The 27,282-nt window shown below is 35.5% G+C and overlaps 1 protein-coding gene across 4 annotated transcripts in view; it reads right to left on the bottom strand.

Annotated features, from left to right (window-relative positions):
* Positions 1-363: 363 nt before the first annotated feature.
* The window catches only part of PTPN4 (protein tyrosine phosphatase non-receptor type 4), a 112,918-nt gene continuing 85,999 nt past the window's right edge, over positions 364-27,282 (bottom strand). Inside the window, exons 16-28 of one of the 4 annotated variants that reach the window (XR_004358096.1) lie at positions 26,638-26,797; positions 23,627-23,710; positions 23,486-23,542; positions 21,982-22,138; positions 20,509-20,675; positions 18,981-19,071; positions 18,834-18,895; positions 17,943-18,089; positions 16,248-16,364; positions 15,511-15,639; positions 13,886-14,034; positions 11,007-11,142; positions 1,865-8,459 (exon numbers count right to left, since the gene is read on the bottom strand). Coding sequence is in view for 3 of the 4 variants with exons in the window: in XM_032693590.1 (XP_032549481.1) it covers positions 8,373-8,459; positions 11,007-11,142; positions 13,886-14,034; positions 15,511-15,639; positions 17,943-18,089; positions 18,834-18,895; positions 18,981-19,071; positions 20,509-20,675; positions 21,982-22,138; positions 23,486-23,542; positions 23,627-23,710; positions 26,638-26,797 (1,426 nt within the window). In the remaining variant the exon portion in view is untranslated. Of the gene's footprint in view, positions 421-1,864; positions 8,460-8,479; positions 9,586-11,006; positions 11,143-13,885; positions 14,035-15,510; positions 15,640-16,247; positions 16,365-17,942; positions 18,090-18,833; positions 18,896-18,980; positions 19,072-20,508; positions 20,676-21,981; positions 22,139-23,485; positions 23,543-23,626; positions 23,711-26,637; positions 26,798-27,282 lie in introns of those variants that run through there. The other 3 variants (XM_032693592.1, XM_032693590.1, XM_032693591.1) reach the window with 3 other exon arrangements.

The following is a 27,282-nucleotide window of genomic DNA, read 5'->3' as shown; positions in this document are numbered from 1 at the left end:
TTCTCTTACGTGTTACTCCAGTCCCGGGGACCAAGCCCTGCTCCTTGGCAGCAATTACAAAGGGCTGGACCTTACTGTGTTTTTCTTAGTACATAAATATTTGTGTCCAAGCCAGTATTTGAGATCTCCAAATGGAAAACTTTCGGAAAGGCAATATAAACTCTGCGTGCATAGTGCCAGATAACAGTGACAAAGCTCTGAGTAAAGGAGCTCCAAATTCCTTAAAAATCCCACGATAAATAACAGGCTGGGAAAGCAGAGACTTTGGCTAATGATAACACAGCATTTTCTACGCTCAGCTCTCAATCCCGGCCTGAGATAATCAGTCACTCACCTGCCATGCAGAGGAACTGGCATAACGAAACCCACATTAGGACCATGCCATGGCACAATCAGCTCCAGTTACCGTCATGTCAGCCGCTAAAATGGGGAAAAAAAAGCTTCCAGGTAATTGCCCACAATTTGCTGAGGAAGCAACAGGCTGATTTTCATGTTAAATGTCTGTGTTGACAACTGAGCAATTCTCCTGCTGCAAGCAGAAGCAAGGCAAACTTAGGGGAAAGGTGAGATTCAGGTTCGCGCCTGAATATTTATTCAAGAACATATATCACAAAACAGGAGGAATTTAGATACTTTTTATCAGTCTTTTGCTTGTTCCTGGCAGTCTGTCATGAAATACATGTGGGAGTTTGCAATAAAGTTCCCAAAGAAGCCATACAAAATCTTACTATATTTAATGTGGAAAAAATAATTTATAATTTATCTGATGAATTCTCAGAGCAGATCAATTAACTGATCATTTGGATGTCAACCTGCTTAGTTTGTAGTGGAAATCTGTGAGGTAAATACATAGGAGTCTCCGTGCTATTACAGCTATACAAATACAAATTTTCCTATTAGACAAAGAATTCTGGTGAAATCCCTGATTCTTGGAGGTCGTTCCTAAATTTTCTAACCACCTTCAACTATTTTCTCAAATTGAGCTTCTTTCACAAGCTCCCATGTTGCCACCAAGAACTCCCATTATTTCCTTCCTGTAGCTTCAGCAACACAAAAACTTCTGCTCATTTTTGTGCTTCATACTTCACATCAGCCTCTTGCTACTCTTCATGTAATTACAGTCTACTCCTTCCTCACTACTTCCTACTCAGATACAGTCCAAGTATATGCACATTCAGCTGTGGCATCTGTGACTTGTCTTCTATCCAGTCTTCCTATGCCAAGTTTAAACAAACCCCTTCCTACTGAATTCCTCTTTTCTGTTTTTCTCCTTGAAATGCTTTCCCATTAGTTTATCTTTTTGTACTTCAAATGCCTTGTCCTCACTTTAAAGTCCTACGTTAATCAGTGAAATTTAGAACACACAGCGATCTCTTAGATGCTCATCCTGAGATTTTTGTCTTGCCTTTTAAGTCCTCTCATCATCTTTTCCCACTTTTGCTTTGAACATCCCCCCACTTTTTGGCAGCAAGTATTTCATCACAAGCTTCCATCTGGGATTTTTGTTCTTTGCATCAGCATTCCTCATTACCATCAATTTTGGGATCAGACTATAATCTCTAATGAACACTGTCTCCAAATCACTCATTGTATAAAAGGTAATTAAAAACTTATTCTTCCATTAGAGAAAAACTTTCAGTATATAAATTCATGGAAAAAAATGTAGGCTGACACTGTAACCAAATAATTTAATTCCTGATAATTTAGCATCCTCTTCTAGTGCTCTATCCATAGGGATGTATTTATGTCATACAATGTCAAGAAGTAAAATACGATGTGAACATTATCTGGCATCAGACACGTTTAAATGTAGCACAGTAAAACCGTGTGTAGAGTAGCAAGAAAATCACACAAAAAATTAAACTTTAAATTACTAAAGCACATCTTTATTTTGCAATTAAACAATTAAGATCCACAAGTAAACTATATATATATTTTCAAGTTTGTACCTAGACAACTATTTGTCAACTGAAATTAAATATATCCACAAAATATGCATAACAGCATTTTTTCACATAATAGAATGAAATTTTACTTAAGACTAAAACAAGACTTGTTAAATGTTAATTAGCATATTCATCCTGGGAACTGCTGGTTTTCGGTAGAAATTAGTGTATCATTTTAATGGCAAGAAATTTCATTTTATCAAAATGAGGACAAATACATAAGGCCCTTTAAAGCATACAGTAGCTGCAGTGACAAAAGCTGAATTTATTTTCACATTGTCCAGTGTTGACCAATTTCAAGTTTCAATCATTTTCCATCAACACCCTGGCTGCTTAGCCAAGATGGTGCATTTAGGTTGTTGGCTTCTTTTTTTTTCCTCCCCCTCATGTGCTTTTAAACAAATTTATAGGCAAAAGTCTACTTATGGGAAGAACCTTTGCATCCCCCCAACGTTAATTAAGATACACAAGAGTTAGTCCAAACAACAAAAGAGCTATACAAGTCTGAGATGATTTACTCCACACTTGCAGTCCATCATTCAGCAGTATGAAACTGAGATGAAATCTGACAACTGAAAGCCGCAGCTGGAAATGCAAATTAATTACCAGAAGTAACTAGCAAAAATATTGCCACCATCTGATTGTTAATAATGATCTAAATAATATTCTTCCCTTTGTATTTATACATAGTATAGCACCTGTTACAGAAAAAAAACCCCAGACCTTACACAAACAGCCCTGCCAAATTGACTGGTTAAAATGGGATCACTGGTAAATGAAGCAAACCAAATGGAAAACAAATCTGGATACACTGGATAAGATAAAACCTTCACTCTCTTACCTTAATTTTCCTGTAAGATTATTATGGGTTGTTCCTGTGGTGCCCCAATGTACCGAGATAATCACGCTGGATCATTTATAGTCTAGTCTTTGTGGATATATTCTAGTTAAAGAAAACAACAGCTCAATGTAAACTGTTTAACCCTTTCACTCATGTCTCAGGCCCCGGCCTAGGTGTAAAAGGGTGACTTCTTTAAACTTCTTTGTGCATTATCTTTAGTTACCAAAATTCAAATAAGTTAAGTAAAAAAAAAAAATACTGATTTCCAGGTAATTGATCTAATGTTAAAAATAATGCTTAGCAGAAACACTTACAGTAAACATAGCTAATTTGCAGCTCACTGAGAGAGATCACAGAGATAGGTTTACAAGTACCCTGTAGGCTTCTATTTGCACCTTTTTGTTTCCTTCCCCCCCCCAAATGCAGGCTTCATATTCTTTTTAAGACAGGAAAATTGAGATGACAGAATTATCTTGCTAACATCTATTTTCTGAAAGTCCCTCAGAAACATGTGAACAATAAACAAGAAATGGCTGGAACAAGAGAAAGCATTCGTACCAAGGTGTAATCCAAATCATCTCTGCACAGAAACCCATTAAGCATCTCTCTCCAACCCCAGTTTATTTTGTCCAATAGTTCAGTCAGTAGTAAGCATGACATAAAGTGCTACTATTCAAACATCAAAACGCTTCAAGAAAAATTACCCTTTAAAATGTGTAAGCTTGCTAAATATGAAATACCACAACCAACAAGCTGTCAGCCAGTCCGTGGAAACTTAGTTGATGCTACAGCACACCAGAATCAGAGATATTTTAGTGACCTTTCTTTAGATGATGCTACTAATCGAAAAGTTTAAATTTTTTAAATTGAAAATTTCAGAATTTTTTTGGAAAGAGATTTATGTCTCCTTTTTTTCCATTGGGCACTCAATAAGCAATACATGCCAAAGTCAATAGCCAGAGCTTACAGCTTTAGGCACCAGATCTTGTAGCTGGAGAAGTCCTATGAACTGAAAAGATGGACACTTCTAGGAGCAACAAGCACAGAGATAAAATCCAGTGATATAGAACTGGCCTCCTTCGCAGACTGCTAAACAGAAAAGTGAGTTTCAATTTCTAACTGCAGTGGGATAACTGAGACTGGACAGAACAGTTACACTGAAACAAACCAACCATTTCCCCCTTCTAGCAGCTTCCCAATCACCACTAATTATAAATCCCTGCAAATTCATGCAAGATCCACAACTAATCAATAAATATGGTTTTACCAGATTTTAATACTGGATCCTCGTGCTAAAATTAGCAATGGAAAAGAGCTTTTCCAGTCTCGAGACAAAAGATGGGTACTAAAATTGGCAAATACACCCAACTCAGCCAACTGGGGGACCTGAGATGTGAGCTACCAAAAAGACTGCAACTGACCTTAGACAGCGCTATTCCTGTACTTGGTGGAAGTCTAAATAAGCAAAATTTTCATCTGGAGCACAACCAAATCTCTCCCTTTATCCTCAGGGCTGAGGGGCTTGAAGATTGCTTGCATAGTGGCTCTATAGTCAAAACTAGAGCATATGTATAGGACCACCCGCTTTCACTTGGAAACTGGTGGATCTGTCGAGTTTTTCATGCTCATGCGAATTCCCTGAGCCATCAAACATCCCCCACACACCTGCACACACACTGCATAAGCATAAAAAGATCACATAATTCAGCTCCACAGTGCACCTGGAGCTCCAACATCTCTATGCCACACTTTCCCTCCTTCCCATCTCCCTGGGCAGTGCAACTGCAGCAGGTCCGCTGCATTTTGGCCTGTCCATGGGTACCACGATGCTTTATGGAAGGTCTCCATGGAAAGTTGCCAGCTACACAAGTTCCATAACAAACTCCTCATGTTCCTTAATCTCCCAACTGCTTTCTCACCCTTTCTTTAATAGATAGCATGCCAGACTGTAATCAGATATTCTAAAAGAAGTGTTATTGCTTTATCTATATGGCATATAAGCTTTCAAGACTTAACAGAGAAATGTGGAAGAAATGTCAGCGAGTATTAAATGTAGTGAGAAAAAAAAAAAATCAGGCTTTCTCTTTTTCATAACTGGGAGAGAATAGATAAAAATAAAAGGCATAAAAGCAGTATTTTACTGCTTAAGACTTGCAAGTGATTGAAAATACCAAATGCTGCCAAATTCAGGATAAATTAATTCTTCAGCTCTCTGAGATGTCTAAAGGAGTATTTCTAAAAGTGGACTGGCTGACAATCTGTAGGTGGTTTATTAAAGAATACCTGCATCTTATTTCATATTTAGCAAAAATAAAAAATGCCCCCAAAACAATCAAAAGCCCCTCCCCCCAGAGCCCCGTATCTTTCTGCTAAAAAAAAAAAAAACACCTTCAAATCTGCTTTAAATAAGAGATGGTAGTGGTAGTTTTCAATCTGAATCTAAAAGGAAAAAAACAAAAGTCTTAACATTTTACATTGGCACAAAATTGTCATAATATTGCTCTTATTTACAATGAAAACTACTTTTTTTTTCTTTTTAACTGGATTTGTATCATGGAAGTGTTACAAACATACTCTTTCCCACACCCACCCAACATTTTTCCTAATCAAATGGTATGAAAATAATTATTCATAAAATCCAACAGTCATAACACCAATCACATATAGGTCTATAAGTCATTATGTCTGAAAGATACATTCATGTTTTGTACAGCATGAAACATACAAAAACTTCTTTAAAAAACTCTTAAGGATGATACAGATCTTCATAACCCAAAGTAAAATATTAAGCAGTTTTGCTTTTTTTGGCCATATAAAAATATTTTAAAGGCCATTTATACCACAACAGGTAGAAACATTTAAACACTTGATTTATGGTGCAGAAAGGCTTCAGTGCTATTCTCTTTCCTAATCAGTTTTTGGTTACCATTATCCTGGCTTTGGAGAAGCCAAAAAGCCACTGAGTCCACTGATGGCCAATTAACTAAGAATAGGTACTTTGTTCCAATTTTTTCCCCAGTGCAACTGTTAATACAATATAAGTCAGTGCAGAGGAAGATTTTGAAGAGACCTATTATTCCTGCCTGTGTCTGTAATTAAAACAGTAACGACAGATGACCAATACATATCCCACACTTAATTGTGGTATAAATGGGACTTTTGAACTTGAACTGCTTTGGCAACTTTACATAAGAATATTTAAATATGTGACATACCAACACTATATAATGTTGCTATAAACTCCATTTCTGATTTCCCTCAGAATAACAGGGCAAATGCTATTTTTGTTTACAACTTGACTAGGAAGAAAATTTCTTTCACTATAATGGATGAATTATTTTACTTCTTGGACATTAAGTGCTGAGTTTAATATAACCTTCTAACTAGCCAGCAACTCAGCTAATAACCTCATCACATGGAAGTTAAAGGAGAATTCTAAAGAAGAATTTTCTTTTGTTGGAAATGGCTTAAAATATAACTGAGATTAAAGCTACCATGTTACTCTTTTTCAGTTTATCAGATCCAGAGATTCTTGTAAATTTTATTTTTCACTGAGGGATAATATTGACTTAAGCATCAAATCTAGAAATATAAGTAACAGGGCTACAGCCCTCCTAATATTATTTTGTTTTCTAAAAATATTTAAAACTCTATCTTCCATTTGGCATTGTGGTTCATGTTTATTACTAAGTCATAAGCCAGGATTTCACTTTGCCTGAATCCCTTTTCACTGAATAGTTCATAGCTGATCTGTTTCAAATGTCCATAGAACACAGTATATTATACAATATAATTCTTCAATAGTTAAAAATTATTTAGCGTAGAACTTTCAATTTTAATTCTATGCTCTATATAGCTTACAACAAAATTTAATGGATAAACATTTTCAGGAAACCAGTACAATAAATTAAAACTTTTAAATAGAGGGCACAAAGTTATGCTGTCACAGGGCAGTCAAAGAAGTGACTGATTTTTTCCTTACAGTATATTACACTGGATACCTTGCTTCTGACTTGGTTTCTCCTATACTGGAAAAATATTAAAAAACAGGGACATTTATGCATCTTTAGAATGAGCTCAGATACTGTATCAGAGAGACATTTCTCACAAATCTTCTACCTACTTAAATAAGAAGCAACCCATACCAACTGGAACAATTTTGCACAAGCATAACAGAAGGCGACTGGGGTCTTCATGAAATCAAAATTAAGTTCTGGAATAACTTCATAGTGTTCTCCTCCTTCCCACCCCCAAAACAAATTAAAAAAAAAATAAAAGGCAGACCTGTACGAACATGGCTTGAAATCAACTATGAGGACTTAACAAGTTAGTTAGCAGAGAATGGAATTAAATCACATCTGATTTTAAGTTCAACTTAATTATCAGTGCTATTAAAGAGTTATGTCTAATTGACTAAGACAGCTATTATCAATAAAAGGATAAAACAAAGTATCAGCTTCTAATGACCTACCAGCATTTCATAGTCAGATGCTAGTAAGTTACAAGTTGGAAGGAATGAAGGAATGTGTCAGATTTTTCACATAATTACAACACAGCAGCATACAATGCTCATTCATTAAGTTGGCAGAGGTGCTTTGGCTATGGAGAGTAGCACATAGGTACTTGTATAAGGAAAGAGGGAATGGTATTTCCATGACCCCTTGTGGTAACACACTCCAAGCACCAAGGGCCGTTTTTAAAATCTGAACCCATTAAGATAAATATGACAGGACAATACCACCCCCATGGAATCATGAGTGCCTTTCACTGGATGTATGCTGTAAGTCTCAAGGCACTTAAGGGGTTAAGACATAATGCATGCACTAGTTCCCATCACGTAATCTTAAGTCACATGAACCAGAACACACCAGTGTATGACACACAAGCTGTGTCATAGAAATGCTGTTTATTTATATGTTGGAGTTTTTTTTAAACTTTTATTGTTATTATTTTGTACAAGATGCTGGTAAGTGGGCATTATGCAGCTACTGCTGGGTTAACACAAATGCCAGCTCTCCTCTAACAACCAGCTGGTCTCTAGTAAGGGTGTAGGACAACGTGTGCTGCATCAGTAGGCAGTGTGTATCTATCTAGTATTGGCAATATTGCTAATGTTGTAAAAAACAAAACAGTGAGAGTCTGTACATAGTAAATAAACCTAGCACTGCAAAAAGACCATGGCTTAGTGTATTTTTTCGTTTGTTTTTCATTTTAAGAGACATGGGTGTAAAACAGAGTGAAGTAATTCCAAGCCTTGTTTGTAGCAATTCAACCAGAAGCGCAGTATATGGCACTACAATGAAATATCGTAGATTACCCTGAACACAATTAGTTCTTTCAGTTCATGGTTTGTTCGGAGCAAATCACGAAAATAAAGTCTTCAAACAGATGAAAGTTAGAAGAGTTTCAGAGACTGATTTTGTTTCAACGTAAAGTGCAACAGTGCTGAAGTTTTCAAAGTCCTTTGTCAATTCTTTGCTGTACTTCACTATCATTTCCTGCAAGCAGTATTATGGCACAAAGAATGCTGCCAGTTCATTATAGAGGACAGGATTCCTCAATTGATATCATAGGTTTTTTGCTCTTTACTTATGCAGTGATGCTTGTAAAGGTTTAATAAACCCTTCTTCATACACCTTCAAAATAGCTTCACATACAAATCTGTACTGACTCTGAAAAGGAAAGTAGATTCAGTAAATAGGGAAGAAATGTAACTGAAAAATGTCATTTGGAAGAAGAAAAGGCCTCTAAGACTTCCCCATCCCATTCTCTTGACAGAACTTGAACTGTGCTTCAAAGTGAGTTTAGGAAACAATACAACAGGAACTTTTTATCAGAGTATTTTGTTTCTCAACAGAAGAACAGGACGAATGGCACTTTGAAATATATGCCAAAAGTCATACCTACAAACCCAGTGCTATTATTACAACATCACCTATTTAGTAATTTTCTGCTCTGTATTTCCTTGCTGAAGTTCCACTGACCTGACGTTTCCACGCCCTTGGATTTAGAAACTATAGTTTCAAAGTGCTTTTTCATACTTACATTGATTCTGGCATGTTACTGGAACCTCCCTCTTAGAATTTGATAAAAAAGAAAACTGTTTTATATTTTAGAAAGCCAGAACTCCTGTTTCTTAACATGATATAATGTCTAACTCTTCAGTGCATTCAAGTCTAGCACCTGCATATGCAGAGGCCGCTAACGGTTTGTTTTAAACAAATAGTAGTTAAAAAACTCAAGAGTAATCAAATGAGAACATAATGAAAACAAAAAATAAATGCAAAGCACCAAAACTAACTTAGAATCCTGCAAAACGTGTGGATTATTATATATACACATATATATATGTATGTATATGCTGGTCAGAACACCAGCACACCTGCCTTGTCAGAACAGCCCTCTCTATCCAGTAATTAGTGATGGCAGATCTTAAACGGGAACATTAACATATTTAATACTAGAATCATTATTCACTGTAATGTCGCATGTGTATTAAATAGTTAAATTTATATATACAGTTGTGTACAATCTGTGTGTTGCCCGCAGTGCTCCCGAAGGAGCCTGAGCTCGCCTCCCACAGCGCCCTCGTGCGGACACCGAGGGAATCCTGCAGGACACACGAACCCGGGACGACGAGAAATTGGAACAGCTCATGTTTATGAAATCTTAAAAAAAAACCCAATTCTTTTATTAGCCCTTCTCCCTCTGATGCACTAAACACTTGCTTTTCACTGAATCTTGAAAATTTTGGGCTGTCTAAGAAAAATGAGGAGACCAGATGAATTTTAGCATATCCTGCGAAAAAAATACATTTAAACCCCTTACCACTGCAACTCCTGCCTCTACTAATAAAACTTTCTTCCTCTCTACACATGCTACAGCCATAGCTATTCGTACAGCACAATTATCACAAACAGCAAGAGACATCCTTTATTATTTTTCATGTATGATCATCTTCCTCATCCTTCCTGTGCTACCTGAATAATACAACTTTTTTCTTAGGGAAACATGAATACTGGAACATGAATTCAGCAGGACTGAATGATTGATGACCTAGAAATGGAGACACATATATACTTTTTTTGAGCTTCAATACTCTCTGGAGAACACAGAAGGTTTATTCAAATTTGATTAGAGGAACAGCAGTAAGGACATGAAATTACTACAGTAACTACCTTCAGGTAATTGTGATTTGATACTGGATCTAGTGCCTTTTCTCCTTCAACATACTTCCTCTTTAAATACCATATATGAGAGTAAAACCATAAAATTGATTACTCATTTAAAAAGGAAACAAAAAACCAAAAAAACCCAAAAACCAAAACAAACAAAAAACCCCTGGAACTGGTCAAAGATTGAAACAATCAAGAGTCCAAATCTTTATTTTTTTCTTCTGCAAGGCAATACAACTCAACCTTTAGATCCTTCTTAGATATTTTCTAAAAATGTAAACACAAACTGCTCTCAGAGATGAGCAATATCTAATACAAATAAAAAAATTCTAAATCTGTCCTAAAACTTTTGCAGATCTGAAATATAATATATGAAAGCAACATCAATTATCTCAAAAAACTTAGATATAATAGATGCAAGAAAACTTCTGGTACCTTAAGATACATCAAACGTCAAGAAAGCCCCAAAGGAGTCCTGGTAGAAAGGTATTTTGTTTTTAGACTAAATACACTTGGAATTACTTTGATATATCTTGCATCAGATTTAATTACACTGATTTTTAAAAATATTATTTCTCTGATTATTTCCCTTTGAGTCAGTACAGGGCACAGTTTAGGCTTGTTTCCACTATAACTAAGGCAATATAATAATCACTGAATTTCATCACTGAAGGTTTTTCTTGCATGTCTTGGATCTTTCTGTGTTTAGCTTTTATACTACTGTCAGGCATTAGGCTCCTGCTTTCTCCACTGTGTGATTTCTACACTGCTGAAAATTGACCCTTTTTGTCATTAATTGCCAGGTATCCCTGAAACAGCTGCTGCTTTTTTTTTTTTCAGGTTTTTTCTATAGAAATTTAGATAATTGCTCCTTTCCAATAGCCTTAACAATTTATTTCTGCCTGGAGCTAAGGCTACAGCTACACTGGCTAAAGGCGATCTCTGCAATATGATCAAGAGCAAGTATATTAAAAATCCATCTAATACGACTAGATCATAGGAAATTATTGTTCTGCAACACAAAAGAGCAAGGATGATACTCACAGGTGTTTGGATCATCATGGCTCTTTGATCTCTCATGGTTCTCACAATGTCCAATGGATAAACAGGCTGGTTGCACTCGATGAGACACATGGCTGTCTCCATAGTGATCAGAACCCCTGTCCGTCCAATCCCAGCACTGAAAACAGCAACAACAAAACAGAATGGAAAATGAAACAAAGTGTGTCAAGTACAGTTGATACTTAAGGACCTTCCTTCTCATGGATTCTCAGGACTGATCACTGTGATAAAATCCTGTTCATTCCTATTTCAGAATAAGGAAAAGAACAATTATTAGAAAACTCTGTAGGATGACAATATTTCTTAGTATTAAAAAGTACAATAGAGATCTAACTTTTATAGATTGAAAAGGAATACGCAGTAGCAATCCCTTCAAGACAAGGAAGTACCATAACACATACATCTCAAAATGGCAAAACTGTTAAAGCAGCTTACAATCATATTTACATTAAAAATAAAACAAATCTAAAGATTTATCTGAATTATTTTATATACACATACACTTTTCCACAAGTAGCAAGCCTTAAAGACTGAATATTTAGCCTTAAACTTGATAATCAAATTCAAATTTTCGAAATTCATGTTGCACTTTTGAAATATTAAACCAGTGTTCCTCTACATTGGAATATAGGACCAAATATATATTTTCAAATGCCAGCATTATCTCAACTCATACAACTAATATTTCAGTCAATAAATGAAAGTATTTGCTTCTAAATTACTTAATATAAACATTCCAAACTTGGAAAGTTAATTGTTCTGATTTTGAAGCATAATTTCAAATTAAGTCTGGACAAACTACTATTCAAATCTTTGTCCAGGAGGTGGCATTAAAGCTACTGTATATTACAGTGATGTCATGAGAATTCTAGGACAATATGTAAATGTGCTGGTTATATAAAGTGATTCAAGAGTATTTTATATTCCTAGAATTTATACGTATAGAATTCATATGCAGAATGCTTTATCAAATCTGAACAGGAACAGTTATGTCAAAGAACCCAATGAGTCATTTTAGAACTTCAAAAGATTTCAAGAAGGGCAACAACAATGATGAAAAATGTGATAGTTTCCCTATGATAAATATAAGGTAAGATAACACTCTTCAGCTTGGAAAAGTAAATCATTGACTGATGGAGGGGAACATGAGACAGGACATGAAAATCATGAAGGGCACGGACAGGATGGGTGGCTTACCATCTCACCTAGACCAACAATTAGAAACTGTTCAACAAAACTAGTAAGATCCTGTAAAAATAAAAATAACCACATGACACAATCTAGAAACTAGTGTTTTATGTAGCTCAGTGTTACAAAAACCTTCCAGATCCCTTAAGGTTTTTGTTGCCTTACAATCTCTGTAGGTTTGGACTGTTTAGTTCTGAAATTATTACTGTACAAAAGCTACTCTCTACTGGCTACTTGGATTTCTCACACTAAAGCTGATGGTTTAGTTCTGAAAACAAATTTCATTGCACTAATGCCTTGTCCAATTATATTGAATAGATGCTAAAAATAGTGTGCATGCACCATATGGAGGAACACCTGGGCTCCTTCTGCTTGACTCTCTGCTGGAATTTGGTTATACTTCCCAAGAGCCATCAAGTTGGGACAATTAAGTAAATTATGCTGAACTGTGATATTCTATCTCTTTTCTTCTGTGAAACATAAAACCTTTATACAAGTTTCAATTATACACTGAAATTATCAGTGTGGAGCTGAACTGGTGCCTCCTTGACATGAATGAAACTGTTCCTACTCTCCAACGTTGTTGTTCCCGTTTCTCTGCAGATGGCACACTTTATATCATAGAAGTTGTATTTGGCTGCTACTTTCACTATTTTTTCACAACCATATTAACAAAAAGTGTATCAATAATGGAAGCTAAGAAACAACATCAACTGAGACAGTGTCATTCTGGTACTAGTTTCCCTAGTCAGTAAGATTCACCCTGAACCACCTAAAGCAGAAGAGAGCAAACGCAATGAAATACAATTTCTGGTACACAAAGTGTTAAAAAGAGAAAACCTTTTTCTCTCATCTTCTTCAAAAAATGTCTAGTTTACTTGTAGTCTTTAAATTAATTTTATCCCTTACACTTCTCAGCTTCTCTCTGAAAAAGGAACGATGCAATTCTGGCTCAGGAACACTGTCTGGGGAGTATTCAGGAATTTAGAGGTCAAATATTCATATAAATGTTTACCAAGAATTGTGATAGCACATGTTCATTTGAAAACAGTTGGCATTATGTATTATTCTAGTTCACTAATTAGGTATTTTAAAGTATTAAGATTTTGAAACTCACCATAGGAATGTAGAATGCTATCAAAAAATACTTCACAAAAGCAAACCTCATATTTCATGTGCACATAAAGATCTGAATAACAGTTATTTTAATCCATGACAAAATTAAATTGTTGAGAAAAACGGCTCAATGTATCAAAAGATCATGTAGTCTAAGAGCGAAGACTTGAGAGAAAATATCTTTTAATTGATCACTGCATAAACAACCCATGTTTTCCACTATGAATCATTTATACTGCTGTTTTGGCTCTTTGTAGAATAGAAACCTATTCCTCCTGGTTACCAAGTACCTTTTGCCATTTCTATTATGTAGACTGTTAACATAAGCATTTAAACTGTGAACAAAACAAAACACTTCAGCAAAATCCCTGCACAGATCAACGCATGTAGATATTCAAAATTTTGAAATGTGATTACCATGTTCAATATTTGTTTAATTTCAACGTTGAGTTTTCCTGTTATCCCCAAAACAGACACAATTTATTTCAACAACAAAGCATTTGATGATAAATGAGTTCAGTTTGATGATTTAATAAAGTTGGAAAAAAATTTGATACCTGCAGTGAACAACAACAGGTTCTTCTCTGCCAGCCCTCTTCTTTCGCACTAGACACACAAAATCTAGGAAGTCGCTGGAATCATCAGGAACCCCATGATCAGGCCATGCTATATATTGGATTTGGGTTAGCTGGCGGCTTTCCTCTTTCTAATCAGAAACAAAAAATTTATTCCAGGGTAATTCAGGTCCCATTTAAAAAAAAAAAAGCCAAACCCATTGATTAAAAAAAAAAAAAATCAATAGTACATTTATAGCAATTTTTACTCATAATAAAACTGGTTTCAGGCAACTAGCAGCACTTTATTAACCATTGGTCATCCTGGATTTTATAATTACTTTTTTTTTTTTTTTTTTTGCATAAAAACAAAAAAGGCAATCCACAAATGTTTACGTCTTCAAGGTTAAAAAATTACGTGCCATGTAATAGCAAAGTGGTTCAGGGATACCAACAATTTAACTGAACACTACAAGAAGGTGATCAAATTCTGAGCAAACCAAATTTAACAGAGAGAGGTACTATCTAGATCAAATAACAGAACAGGGGTGGGGAGGGAAGAGGCAGGTCTGTCAGATATAAAAGTTTTCCTTCAGACCCTGTGTGAACAGCAGCATTGTTTTGGCTGTATCTGCACCTCTTATTTTCACCCTGCATACTACATCTAAGATGCAGAATGACTTTGTTTTCCACTCCCTCCTGCCCTTGCTCTAATATCACAAATATAATCAGTAGGCCTCTCGTAAAGTGGAGGAGACAGGCTGGACAACCAGAGTAAGAGCAGCATTTCAAAGAGCAGGAGTTACTGCACTTTAAATAGCCTTTAGGCACTGACTCATTTACAGAGGTTCCACTGCTGATAACAGATGAGCAATTGTCTCAACAGGACACAGAGAAGGAATTTTAACTGCAAATCAACTAAAAGGCAGCTCTATAAAACTGTCCTCTCATCTGGTAACTCAAGCAGTCAGAAATGAGTATGTGAACTAAATTCCAGACACTCATTTCCAAACATTTCTGAGATTGAAATGCTAGCTGGGAAGTCTCTGAAAACTACACATGCTCTGAAAATCATGCAATGCATGTTAAGATTCTTGTTTACATGTAGTCACCAATTCCCATTCATCTTTCTCTCAGCAAGATTTATCTTCCATCTACTTTCACATATTCTTCAAGATAGAATTACTAAGACCTGTTTGCCTCTACAAAGACAGACTTTCAGTTGTGATGATGAAATACCTCTAGTGTCTCATGTTCTGAAAACATCCAGGGAATAACAAGGTTCTCAACTTCTTTAAATACTCTTTTTCTTTGGCCAGGGCATGAAAGACACCAGTAAAGACTTTTAAGACAAATAGTGTATCTTTTATGTGATTTAAAACCAATTAATATAATTAGGGAGAATGAGTCTGTGATATTTTTGCTTATGAAAGGTTTGTTATCATTCCAAGAGCAGAATTTATACTAGGTAAGTACATGACAATATGAGTAGTTTTCTAAAGGCTTCTAGAAATAAACAGTTCTATTTATATGGATATGCCATCAAGTTGAAAAGTCTGATTAAGCAGGTTTTAGCTAGTATGCAAGGATTCTGTAGATTAATACATAAAAATATAGTATGATTTTACCTCCAGATTAGTCAATGTCATTTCTCGAAAGACATAAGCAGGATTTCCTTCTTCTGAATGGCAGGTAATCTGGAAGTTCCCATATGATGAGCTTCCTGATGGCTCTGGCCAGTACTGATGGCATTTAACCTAAGGTCAACACATTTTTAAAGATGCCTGTGTTTAAATTCAGAGTATTATTTTCATCCTCTCTAGTTTTTATACCTGTGTTCATTAAAGATTACTTCGATCATTTTGTAATCACTATTAATTTACTTACCAAATAGACTGCTACCTAATTACTGTATAAAATAAAGTATCACAGAGATTTCCTGGTTCTCTTTCCAAGAGGACACATGCACCAGATCTTGCAGTTAGTTTAACTGAAGATAGATGCCTTTAACTTTCATTATAATTTTTAAAAAATTTATCTATAAATATTCCATCTTAACACTTGAGTGACAAAGATGCTGCTTTGTAAACATTTCTGACCTCCAAAATCCTGATCTGTCCTTCTCAAAGCACATTTATATGGGAAAAGAACAAATGACCAAAAAAAAAAAAAGAGATAAGCAACAAAAAAGTTGCTAAGCTAATGCAGAAATTAGGGGGATGAAGATGGTGGACTTCAAAGACTCTCGATCAAGTCATCAAATATGAATGAAAACTTCAAACACTACTATTTTCTGATAAATGGCTTAAATGCCTAATTACAGAGGTAATTTCAGCTCAAGTGTACTTTTGTGTTTCCAACCCACCTGGCGATTCTTTAAGAGCAGCCAGATTTGCAGACTTCCTGCTCCACTGAGACATCCCGGCATGCAGTGATAGTGATGTCAGTAGCCTCATGATCAGCTTTAGAGCAGGGAGTCTGCCTATGGGTATAAGACAGATAAGTCCTTTTATTTCATTATTAAGCAGCTCTCCAAAGAACTCCACAAATATCATTATTGAAGGGGTGGGGGAACCTCAGAGAACTGCTATTGCAAGTCTGTTCTTAGCAGATCTGCAAAGAAAACTCAAATTAAAAGGGCACTTGTACTGAAATTCCCTCTAATCATGTTTATCTGGGAGCAGGCAGCATCATCCAAACACTGAGTCACTGAAAAATGGTTTAAAAATGCTGCAACTCCCCTTCAATTATTTTAATTGTATTTATAGGCCTGGCCTCCCAGCAAATATATGGTTGTTAAAAACTCAGAATACATACAGACAGCTGAACTACAGTCTGAGTGGATCAGAACAACTACAACCTACTATAAATCTATCTTCAAAAGAAATCCTGAGTGTGGAGGAATTCCACTACACTGTTTTTCCAGAGTGTCATTTCTGTCCACACACTTAACCAGCCAGTGCTACTCTGAATGCTCCAGACTATAAACTCAATAACTGTGGAATTACACTGCATGTATTACCGGACTTGATTGTTTTGCCTGTCTCCAAAGGATAAAGCTGCATAAAAACCAAAGCTATTAAGGAGAAACTATAGTTTAAAACAAACCCAAACAAACCACAAAATACACCTGAGGCCTTTTACAGCATCATACACAATTATTTTTAGTAATTCATAACTCTAATTACTTTATTAGTAGTACTCTATTTTTACACATTTTATATGGAAATTAAAGGACAATGATTCTTTCATATGATTAAACAAATGTTTATAGCCACAGATTAACATTTTATGGAAAATCTTAGATTTCAAGTTTTAAGAGAATCCTTGATAAGACAGCCATCCAGCCATGGGATCTTAACATTAAAAGCTGTGTTAGGGTGTCATAAAAATTAATTTCACTACCTATCAAAGAATTAATCTATGAAAACATTAAACTTTTTGGAGTTCCTTCATGTGAAGTCTGGAGAAAAAATTCTATGAAGGTAAATTCTAGTTGCTTTTCACTTTACAACAAAGAATCAAACAAAGCAGCCTAAAGATATTTTACAAAATACATGAAGACTTCAATACATTTCAGAACTGAACAAAGTTTAAATATTAGCTTCATTAATAACATCCAAAGGTTTAAAATCTAAGAGTCATCATTGCAAAAGTACTAGGAATGCACTACCCTTATGAAAAAAGGTTATAGAATCCTAGAACAGCTTAGGTTGGATAGGACCTTCAAAGGCCATCCAGTCCAACCCCCCTGCAACGAGCAGGGGCATTTCCAGCCAGATCAGGTTGTTCAGAGCCCCATCTAATTCGACCTTCAGTGTTTCCAGGGAGGGGGCATCCACCACCTCTCTGGGCAACTTGTGCCAGTGTCTTACCATCATCATTGTAACATCTCTTCCTTACAGCTGGTCTAAATTTACACTTTTAGTTTAAAACCATTTCCCTTTATCCCCTTGTCACATTATATGCCATAATAGTATATTTGTCTAATCTTTTAAAGGCTAATCACAACAGTATTTTAAGATTATGCCAGTGGTATTTAAGGAAATGTTTTACTTACTCTGCCCCGTTCAACTTGAGTGGTTAACATTACAACCATAGATGAGCCTTGCTCCCAAGTCATCTGCCAAAAATCAGGACACGTGTTCGGTAATGGACCTTGACAAGCAATGTACTGGTTTATTATTGTGGAAGAAGGGATTTCCATCTAAGAGAAGACAAAGTCATTATTTCAATTCCTATAGCAAATGGAAGTCAGGCATCAAACATTTATTAATACAATAAAAAAGCATTCATGGCATTAATTCTCTTTCTTAAGGCTAGTAAATATGGACTGGCACAGATAAAAATTCTTTAAGTGTTTCACAGGCAAAATTACTACAAAGATTCAAGTATACTTAACATATTAACTGATAGTTATGTAGTTGCCATAATCAAGATTAACGGTTGAAAACAGAAATGACAGAGCAGTTGGCAAATAATTCAGGTGCAAACATTTCTTGCTCCGTGGGGTTTTGACACTAGCTTTTAAAACATTGATCTCAAAATTTAATTTCTGTAAAATAAGTAGCTGTAATTTTGTTGTTACTAACAATGAAAAAAAAAAAGATGCAAAAGAAAGTGCTGCCAGATTAGACTTTACTGATGTTGAACACTACTGTCACAAATGTAATCAGCAAAGAAGAACTAATTCCTCTAGAGAGGGCTTCTGTTAACATTTTTTCACATTCGAATGCAGGGCTAGACTTTAGCACTTATGAAAACACCTGCCACAAAATATTAGGAAGTAACTATATCTACAATAAAATTTCAAACCATTTGACTTACAGGTTTAGCAGCCATTCTAGGCTGAACTAGATTTATGAAGGAAAAAAAGGAATTATTTAATGAACTTTTTCAATGGAAAACTGCAAAATTAATGTCAGAAGTGCTTCTGAAATATACTACTCACGTTTATATAATTTGCATTGATGTAATCTTCATTACTTTTTAAAATAACCCGTGTAGCATCATCTGAAAAAAGTGTTAGAAATCCATTACTTAATTACCAACCACAGCAAAATACTTTCAGAGCACATACACGAACAGACATACTTACAAGGCGAAATGTCTCTGTATCTATTTTTGGAAATGTTTTGAGGTAATCTGGCACAAGACATTGTCATTCCAGGCTTTTTCCTATACAATTGCTAAAAGACAAAACTGATGGTCAGAACATCACAGATCAATATACCCATTATTATAATATTTGCCTAAAGAGAGTTTTTTTCTAAAACCAGGTACTTATTAGAACATAAACCACTAAGTAACAGTAGCTTCAACTAACACTAAAATACTTTTAAAAAGAAAGCATTACAAATTTAGTTATGCTGTGAGATCACTGAAAATGATCAAGATGTAGCCACAAGTTGCTTAAAGACAAATTGAACAGTAAATTTCAAGTTTCCATAAGAACACCAATCCAGAGAAAAAATAATACTGTGTATTGGTAAGGGAATTGAATTCACTGATAATGACGCTCCACTTGGTAATTTGGGGCAAGTAGATTGTGCTGTGTTACAGGCATCTGCCCACATGGCAGTTGTCTAACTTGGGCTTCCCCCCCCCCCCCAGGATATCCTTCTATATTTCAATAACTGTAGAGCAAATCCTGGGTTACTCCGCGCTTTTCCTGCACAAAATCTCCTTTGAGAGGTTCTTGCCCTCTCATGCTCTAGTCATGCACTGCTACAACCCTTGTGCTACAAACAATATCAGTGAAATGATCCAGGTTCAATAAAAAGCACTTCAAAAACTTTTCAACCTGCTAGGGAGACTGAAAATGTATGTTTAAGGAGAATTTTAAATACCTTTGAAAAAATCTGTTCTTTCTATACATAAAAGTAAACTTTACCACAGCTCTTAATATAAATATATTTTATAAATATATGTCGCATAATAAAATGTTAGGTCTCCATTTGGTGAGGAATTCACAGAATTCACACTGCTGTGTTTTACAAACCTGCTTTCCTGCTTTAGGCCACTTGATCTCATGCATTAAAGATGGACTCTCTCCAAGGTACAAGTTGGTGCTAAAGAAAGACTACAGCAATCAGCCTTTTAGGGCCCCACAGGAAGTACACTACTATTCTGAAATAAGTCAATAAACCCCAACTATTTCTAAAAGACATAGTTATATCAACCCTTAAGATTAGGGTTGTATTTTCCATTGGTTATTTTACCTTCCCTCATTGAGAATGCCCATAAAATGTCAACAGCTCAGGCGTCATTCAGTTCCTACAGCAACTTAGAAAGTCTGAGTACAGAACACATATTTTGGTAGACATTCTTCAGTCTTTATCTCAATGAAAGTATTTTATTAGCATGTTCCTGATAACCACAAAAAGTGTAAGTAATCGATAAAGCTATTCATAACACTAAAAACTGGCATTAGGTATTTGTAAATTTGCACGTACAATACAGGATAGATTTTTTCTTTGGTTATTTTTCTCTTTGAGAGTGTAAGACAATTGTTTTCCTAAAATGCTGACACTACTGAAATTGAACTGAAATCTGCTCTGTTTAAAATAATTACTATTCCAAGAGACTTGGAACTTGCACACAGGTACAGGCAACACAGTACTCACATCAAACTGAGCCAAGACAGTTCCAGTGATAAGCCCCTCTGCTAACTGAATCATGGATTCCCTCAGAGCATTATCGTCCTGATGGACACCATCAAGTGGAGATTTCTCAGGGATGTACTGGAAGTCAGGCTCGCTCTCCAGCTTCTCTTCCACAACATCATAGACAGCTAGAACAAGCCAAGGTATGAATGCTCTGACTGAACATACTGTTTGACAAGTAACGTTAGCTCTAAGTAATTTATTTAAAAAAGCAAAATGCCCAAATTTCCTCCTGTAGAAAAATCCACATTTATTAGCACACTGATTTTAGTCCCAATCAGTAAGGACAAGGAGCCTTTGCTGATCATTAAAATCCATGATAAAACTATTTTCTTGGTTTAGTAATAATTTTAAGTGAAAGCACATCACTGAGAGCTAAAATTTTGATCAAAACTAACGTTATGCCCCTGCCTTGTCTGATAGAAATCCCTAATCTCAGTCTCACATCAGAAACAATATGCATCTTCTATTATATGAACAGAGACACACAATGTTTGAAAGCCTGTTTTTAAATTATATCCCATGACCACAAAGGAGGACACTGGTAACTCCTCACTTCTGTAACTCACATGCTTTTATCCAAAGTTAATCAACACATAAGGTGCAACTGTTTTAGTAAATTTGCAAACAAAGCTAGTAATTTTATCTGAGAAAGAAAGTAAGCACAAAAAAGCTGCAAGAGAACTTACGGAATGAGAGCACAAATAAGTGGGGAGTGCAAATAAGTGAATAAAAGAAATTTTTTTTTATGAGTTGGCTGAGGTATTCTGCTGAAGTAATTTCAGCTACTCCAATTAAACATCACTGTTTCTCATTTTGCTTTTTCCTCTCCAACTGTACTATAATTGGGATATGCAGCAGAATTAAATCCAGTGCCCATCTGCTGGGTACGGTCCAACAGTGTATTTTGTGAATATATTGTGCAAGCTTTTATTTAGACTGCATTTTAGCACTTCTATTAAGTCTCCTCAGGTAGAAATGTTACCACTGGTTTTGCATTATTTTAAAAAAGTATGGAAGGATTTTGCATATATTGACCTCCAAAGTCATCCAAACACTGAATATTTGGTGAGAGGTTTTTTGTTTGTTTGAGCTTGGTTTTTATTTTCCTTAAGGGAATAACAATAACCTCATGAAATACATTCAATATCCATATAGCTTTCTGGACATTTTTATCAATGAGAGTGAGAACAAAATTTAAATTAGCTCTCTGTTAGAAATATTTGATGTCTGACTTTTTGATTAGTTTTCAACACTTACCTACACACAGCTCCTTAGAGTATGGGATCAATACACTGTATTGATGCAATTTCTTTTCAAGGACAGGAGTTCTTTCTTACACACTAAGCATTCCATCCCAGGACACAAAATGGAGGTTAGGAAATGAGAGCAAGGTGTGGATTCTTTTTTTATTATGATGTACAAACTACTTACCATTGGGTCGAACTAGGAGCACAAGTTCCCCTGAGTGCCTCTCACAGCTCGCTTTAATAAACATTACAACTTGATCATGGGTATGTTCTGCTATATCCCTGCCGTTAATCAGTACAACCTGGTCGCCTTCATTCAAACGAGGGACACAGAGATCAGCCTGCAAGGAAGAGGGAATAAACCCAAACCATCTGTAACACAAGCCATTACCAGTTTCTTACCTTAAAGTACCAACTCCAAGTAACTATACTTGGGGTCCTGAACCCTAACAGCCTAGTTCCCATGGTTTGCTGCTCTGTATTCAAATGACAAACATGTTACACAATACATAGGCAGTACCATTCACATGGACAAACCCATTTGCAGCTGGCAGATGACTGTCATTGTAACACATCTTTCAGCAGCTGTTACTCTACTCCTCGCTGAAAGAGAAAGCTCCTCTGTTTGAATCACACTTTGTATAGGCACTTAAAGACCAGAATGTTCTTATCTTTGAAGGGAAGGCAGTAACATGGCAAACAAAACCTTGTCCACATCAATTTCACAGGCTTAAATGCTTCAGGTGTAAAATATCACAATGGTAATGGCAAGAGTAAGGCAAGGACTGAAGACAATGCACAGCTCCCAGTAATCCCACAGAGGAGAATCGGGTCATAAAAATTGTTATTGTAATCACACTCTAAAAACTGTTGCAGAAAAGAAAGAGGACAAGCCATTACCAAATATCTTCTCTCTACAGGGTGAATGTTTAAAGCCAAAATTATTCATGTTATGAAATATTTCAGGGATAATAATAGGAACGAGAACAATGATTTTGGCAAACATTTCAATAGTCAAAAAAAAAAAAAAAGAGAGAAAGTTGTACTTCTTAAATGTTAACAAATAAATGGTTCACTCTACTCTTACTCTAAAAGATACAAACAGAGCTGACTCCAATCAGTCGAACACCAGGTCAGTATTTCTGGCAATAAACTGACAAAATATTGTGCCTACTTTGAAGACAGTATTGATAGTCACTAAACATCAGTAACAACAGACAATCAGACCTGATGAATGATTCATGATGTCTGATTTTAATCTACATCTTGGCTTTACTCGGTTACATCTGTCACTAAAGTAAGAGATTTGCTATTTTAGTTATTTTTAACACTCTTTCAATATATAATTTATGTGAAATTACTGAATGTCTATATTTAAAAAAGTAAAGTAAATTTATTTTTAGGATGACACAGCTCAAGAAACAGTGCATACTGAGCATCTCTAATGCCCCATAATTGTCAGAAATTAAACTTTGTTTCAGTAGGAAAAAATTACTTTTGAGGATTGAAGAACTTTAAAAGTATGTTAAGCAGCCCCATCAAATTCTTACTGCACATAATTTGCTTTGTTATGATAATGTTATAGCAAAAGAAAATTTTCAGAGGCAGCTATGAAATAATTTAGCATTTTTAATACATCCTTCAAGATACACAGATATTGCTACCAAGTTTGCTTTTTGACAACTTACAGGTGTTCCTGGAGCTACCCTGGACACTATAACCGGCATCTTCTGATCATATCCACCCTTTAAAAACAAATTTAATTAGTAACAGATCATGAATGTAAAAAATATACCTTAATAAACATGAAGGGAACAAGGTACTGTTACCTTTACATTGAAGCCAAACCTTCCATTTTCGTCTGGTTTCATTCTGATCATAACAAGATTGTCATGGGGGACACCACCATTGGGCTAGTAAACAAAAATGATATTACATTAACATCTATTTTGTTCACAGTTAGACTTTGAGGATATTGTATCTAATAATTCTGCAGTTTCCTCATCAAATAATTGCTCTTGGACACTTGAGAAAACATCAAGTAATAGCACAAACATCTTGAGTTTTGCAGAAAAGGGAAAGGTTTCAGATTTAAAGGTCTTGGACATAACTAAGTTAAAGGTGTGTTCTGTCAAAGCATACTCAAAGTAAGAAACAGGATTAGAAAATTGGCTTCAAATAGTCTTAAGAAAAACAGCTTACTAAACTGAAACTCTTTAAATTTGTTTTAATTATGACTACAGTGAAGAGCTGCAATAAAAATGTAATACGATGAAAAATAACTGAAGGTGTCCCCTTTTTTCTATTAACACCAATATGCCAGTAGTAAGCAAGGGCAAGTTTGGCAACAAAATCTTGGTTCTGTATCCCTTATTCCATTTCCAAGGTAGTGGAGTATGAACTGTGACACATGCTGTGCACTGATTCAACTCTGACAACTTTAGATGCTTTCTTCTTGGTTTTATTCGGATCACAACAACACTGTTAAAGGAACTACCACTAAACTGAGGAATACTAGATACTTTTTTAATCTGTAAGACATCATTTCATGCAATTGCAGTGATTTGTAGTTTGTTCCCATCAATATTTACTTCACAGACTCAACATCAGCTAATATTTCTAGTTTCTACAGTGAGAATGTACAGTATTGAAGAAATCTGTTTCACAGAAGTTTTCAATGTTTCCAATTACAGCCAAAGAAGAAAACTCATATTGGGGAAAAAAGAAAAAAAACCACCCAGAACTTATTAAAGAGAACATTTTTAAACGTAAGAAAGTTTCAGATCTGCAGGTTCAATAGGTTAAACAAATCTGCACAACTTGGCTCATTAAAAGTTAACTCAACTCCAGGTTTTTTTAAGTTCTTGTTCTTGGTTAAAACAAAAAATCCCTCAAACACATTCATAGTAATGAAAAGATGAAAAATTTGGGGAAGGAGAGGAAAGTAACAGCATAAGCATAACGTTAATGAGAAGTAAGGGTGCTTAGGAAGCCTGATCATGTGCCAATCATTTCAGCCTGTGCTCATTGGCATGAGAGATCAGACACAATGAACATGCTCACCTGCAGCGTTTGGCAGCTTCTATGCCATTGTACTCCATAGACAGAAAGGAAATATGAATTTTCTGCTTTAACAGGCTCTTTTGAGCTACTGTTTATAATGAAAAATGCGAAAAGAGCACTGTATATCATCAACCTGTTTGACTGAAGGGACTTTTGGCTACACCTGTTTTCAAATACTTCTGACATTCTCAGACTGGACACTTGGGGACTGCAGATGGAGTAAAAAGTTGTCATTCCCACACCTGTCCTACTACCTTTCTAAACAGACTCTCCATACGTAAAACAGACAAAGGAAATTCCACAGCTATATGAAGTCAAAATGATAAGTTTTTTTTAACATATTTGAGATGGAGCAGAAAGCTCCAGTGGTGCAGGAACCTGAATTCTGGTCAGAAAAGCAACTTTGAAGCAAAACCACATTCCAAATCCTAAACTTCCACTTCCACAAAATTTCAGTCATGATGTGTTCCTTCTTCTCTAATTCCCAAAATAAAAAGTCATCAGCAGACCAAATTAGATCTTCAATTACAGCAGCTCACTGCCTTAAGTGAGGCAGCATAATATGGAGCACAGCAAACAATCACACTGACAATGCACAGAGAAAAAAGAATCTCATTCTCACACAGCTGTGTTGGTTTTTCAGAATGGAAAGGAGTTAAAAAAACAACTTAAAGTTATTTTTGTCAATTTGGTAAAATAACTGAATACAGGTCAGAAAAACTTGATGACTAAAGTAGTGTTATCATTCCAAGTCGTATTTAATAGATTCAGGTAAGCACTGGCTGAAGACAAACCTGTTACAAACCCTGTTTCATTATTTAATTAAAACAAAAATTTTTACAACATTCCTCAAATGCTCAAAATCTTAAAAGTTTTGCTTTTGGGTCTTTTAATAAAACCCCAGCTATGAAATTAAAGAGGGGTTTTATGGGAATCTTAACTTTTTTATAAGGCCTGAGAGAATACTCTAGGCTTACAGTTCAAAATGCAAACAAACTAAAGGCATTTCTAAATATCAGTTTGGGGAATTAACTCATTATTTTGAAAACCTGAGGTTGACAAAACTGTTTACACGGTATTGCCACTGTATCTGAATGTTAAAGAGTTTTCCCATCCTGCAAAACATTTCTTGTCCCACATCAGTATAAAACCAGGAAGCACTGGAAAACTTCCGGAAGGACAAAAATCACAAAAACGGTCAGTGAGATCTCACCTCAGCCAGATAGTAATCAACTGACTAGCTTACTCACCTCACACGTGCTTAAATGTGGGAAAGGAATGTTTGCTCATGTTTTGACATTTGTTGTCACAAGCCTCTTGCCAGAGTCTCTTTCTTGGAAATTTTGATAAGAAATGCAACCACAGAATCAAGAAGCTGCTCCTGATAAAACCACTCCAGAAGCTGGTAGGCACTTTCAGGTTTAGTTTTTTTGGTAAAACCTAGATTAAATACCAGTGGCAGTGCCTGCAACGTCTTCTTTAAAATTGATGGCAAACAAGTTTTCAAAGAAGAGGTTACTTAGAAATTTCCGCATCTGCTTAAAACCTAATGCTCAAAACCATCCCAGCGTAGTGATTTGCTGACAACTGACAAAGGACTACTCCAGCAGGTGGAAAAACCAGCAGGAGCTAGAAGGGACAGTATGTTTAATGAAAATGCTGCAAGGTAATGCACAAACACAGCAACTCTCTGAAATGCATCAGAACCAAGCTCATGGAAAACAGGACTATCATTCTGATTAAAAGCAGAATTGTTCAAATGGCTTCAAAAACTTACTGTGGATTTTTCTGGTGATGTAGGAACATCAAATGTTTCATTAATATGGTTATCCAGTTCTTGCTGTGAGTGTGAATGATGAATTTGGTTCCAACTGTTCTTTTTAAATTGTTTGGGTGGTAACGCAGGAGGCTGCCCATCTATAGGAGTCTCTTGAGATCTAAATACCAAAATAGAAGTATGAAGTGGAACAATCATGAAATATTGACAGTTCTTTCATGGTTCCAAATAAACTGGAAGAAGTTAGAAGAAACTCAAGAGTTTGAGAGATGTGTGCATATTTTTAGAATCTCAAAAATGTAGTCTGACAGAATATACTGGAAGTGTATGTTTGGACATGTTACTGCTTTTTTCTTGACAAGCAACTGTACACAGAACCAACAAGTTAATCTTTTACCCATGACTTTTTTAGAAAAGGTTTTAGCATGTGTAAGCCACTTAATATTTAACCTAGTTTATATTGGAATATTACAAAAATCACTGTATTTATACCTTGCACACATGCTAAAAAAAACTTCTCAAATTGATACGTCACTTAATATGTTTTCCTCAGTAATAAAATCAAATAGTTTGCATCTCAAATTAATGCCTGCAATTTTAATCATAAACAGACACAGGGAGCATAATACAGTGCTACCACAGTAC

This window comes from Chiroxiphia lanceolata, chromosome 7, assembly GCF_009829145.1.
Source record: "Chiroxiphia lanceolata isolate bChiLan1 chromosome 7, bChiLan1.pri, whole genome shotgun sequence".
Classification (NCBI taxonomy): Eukaryota; Metazoa; Chordata; class Aves; order Passeriformes; family Pipridae; genus Chiroxiphia; species Chiroxiphia lanceolata.
The sequence above is the reverse complement of the archived record's forward strand: the minus strand, read 5'-3'. Positions and strand labels throughout refer to the sequence as shown.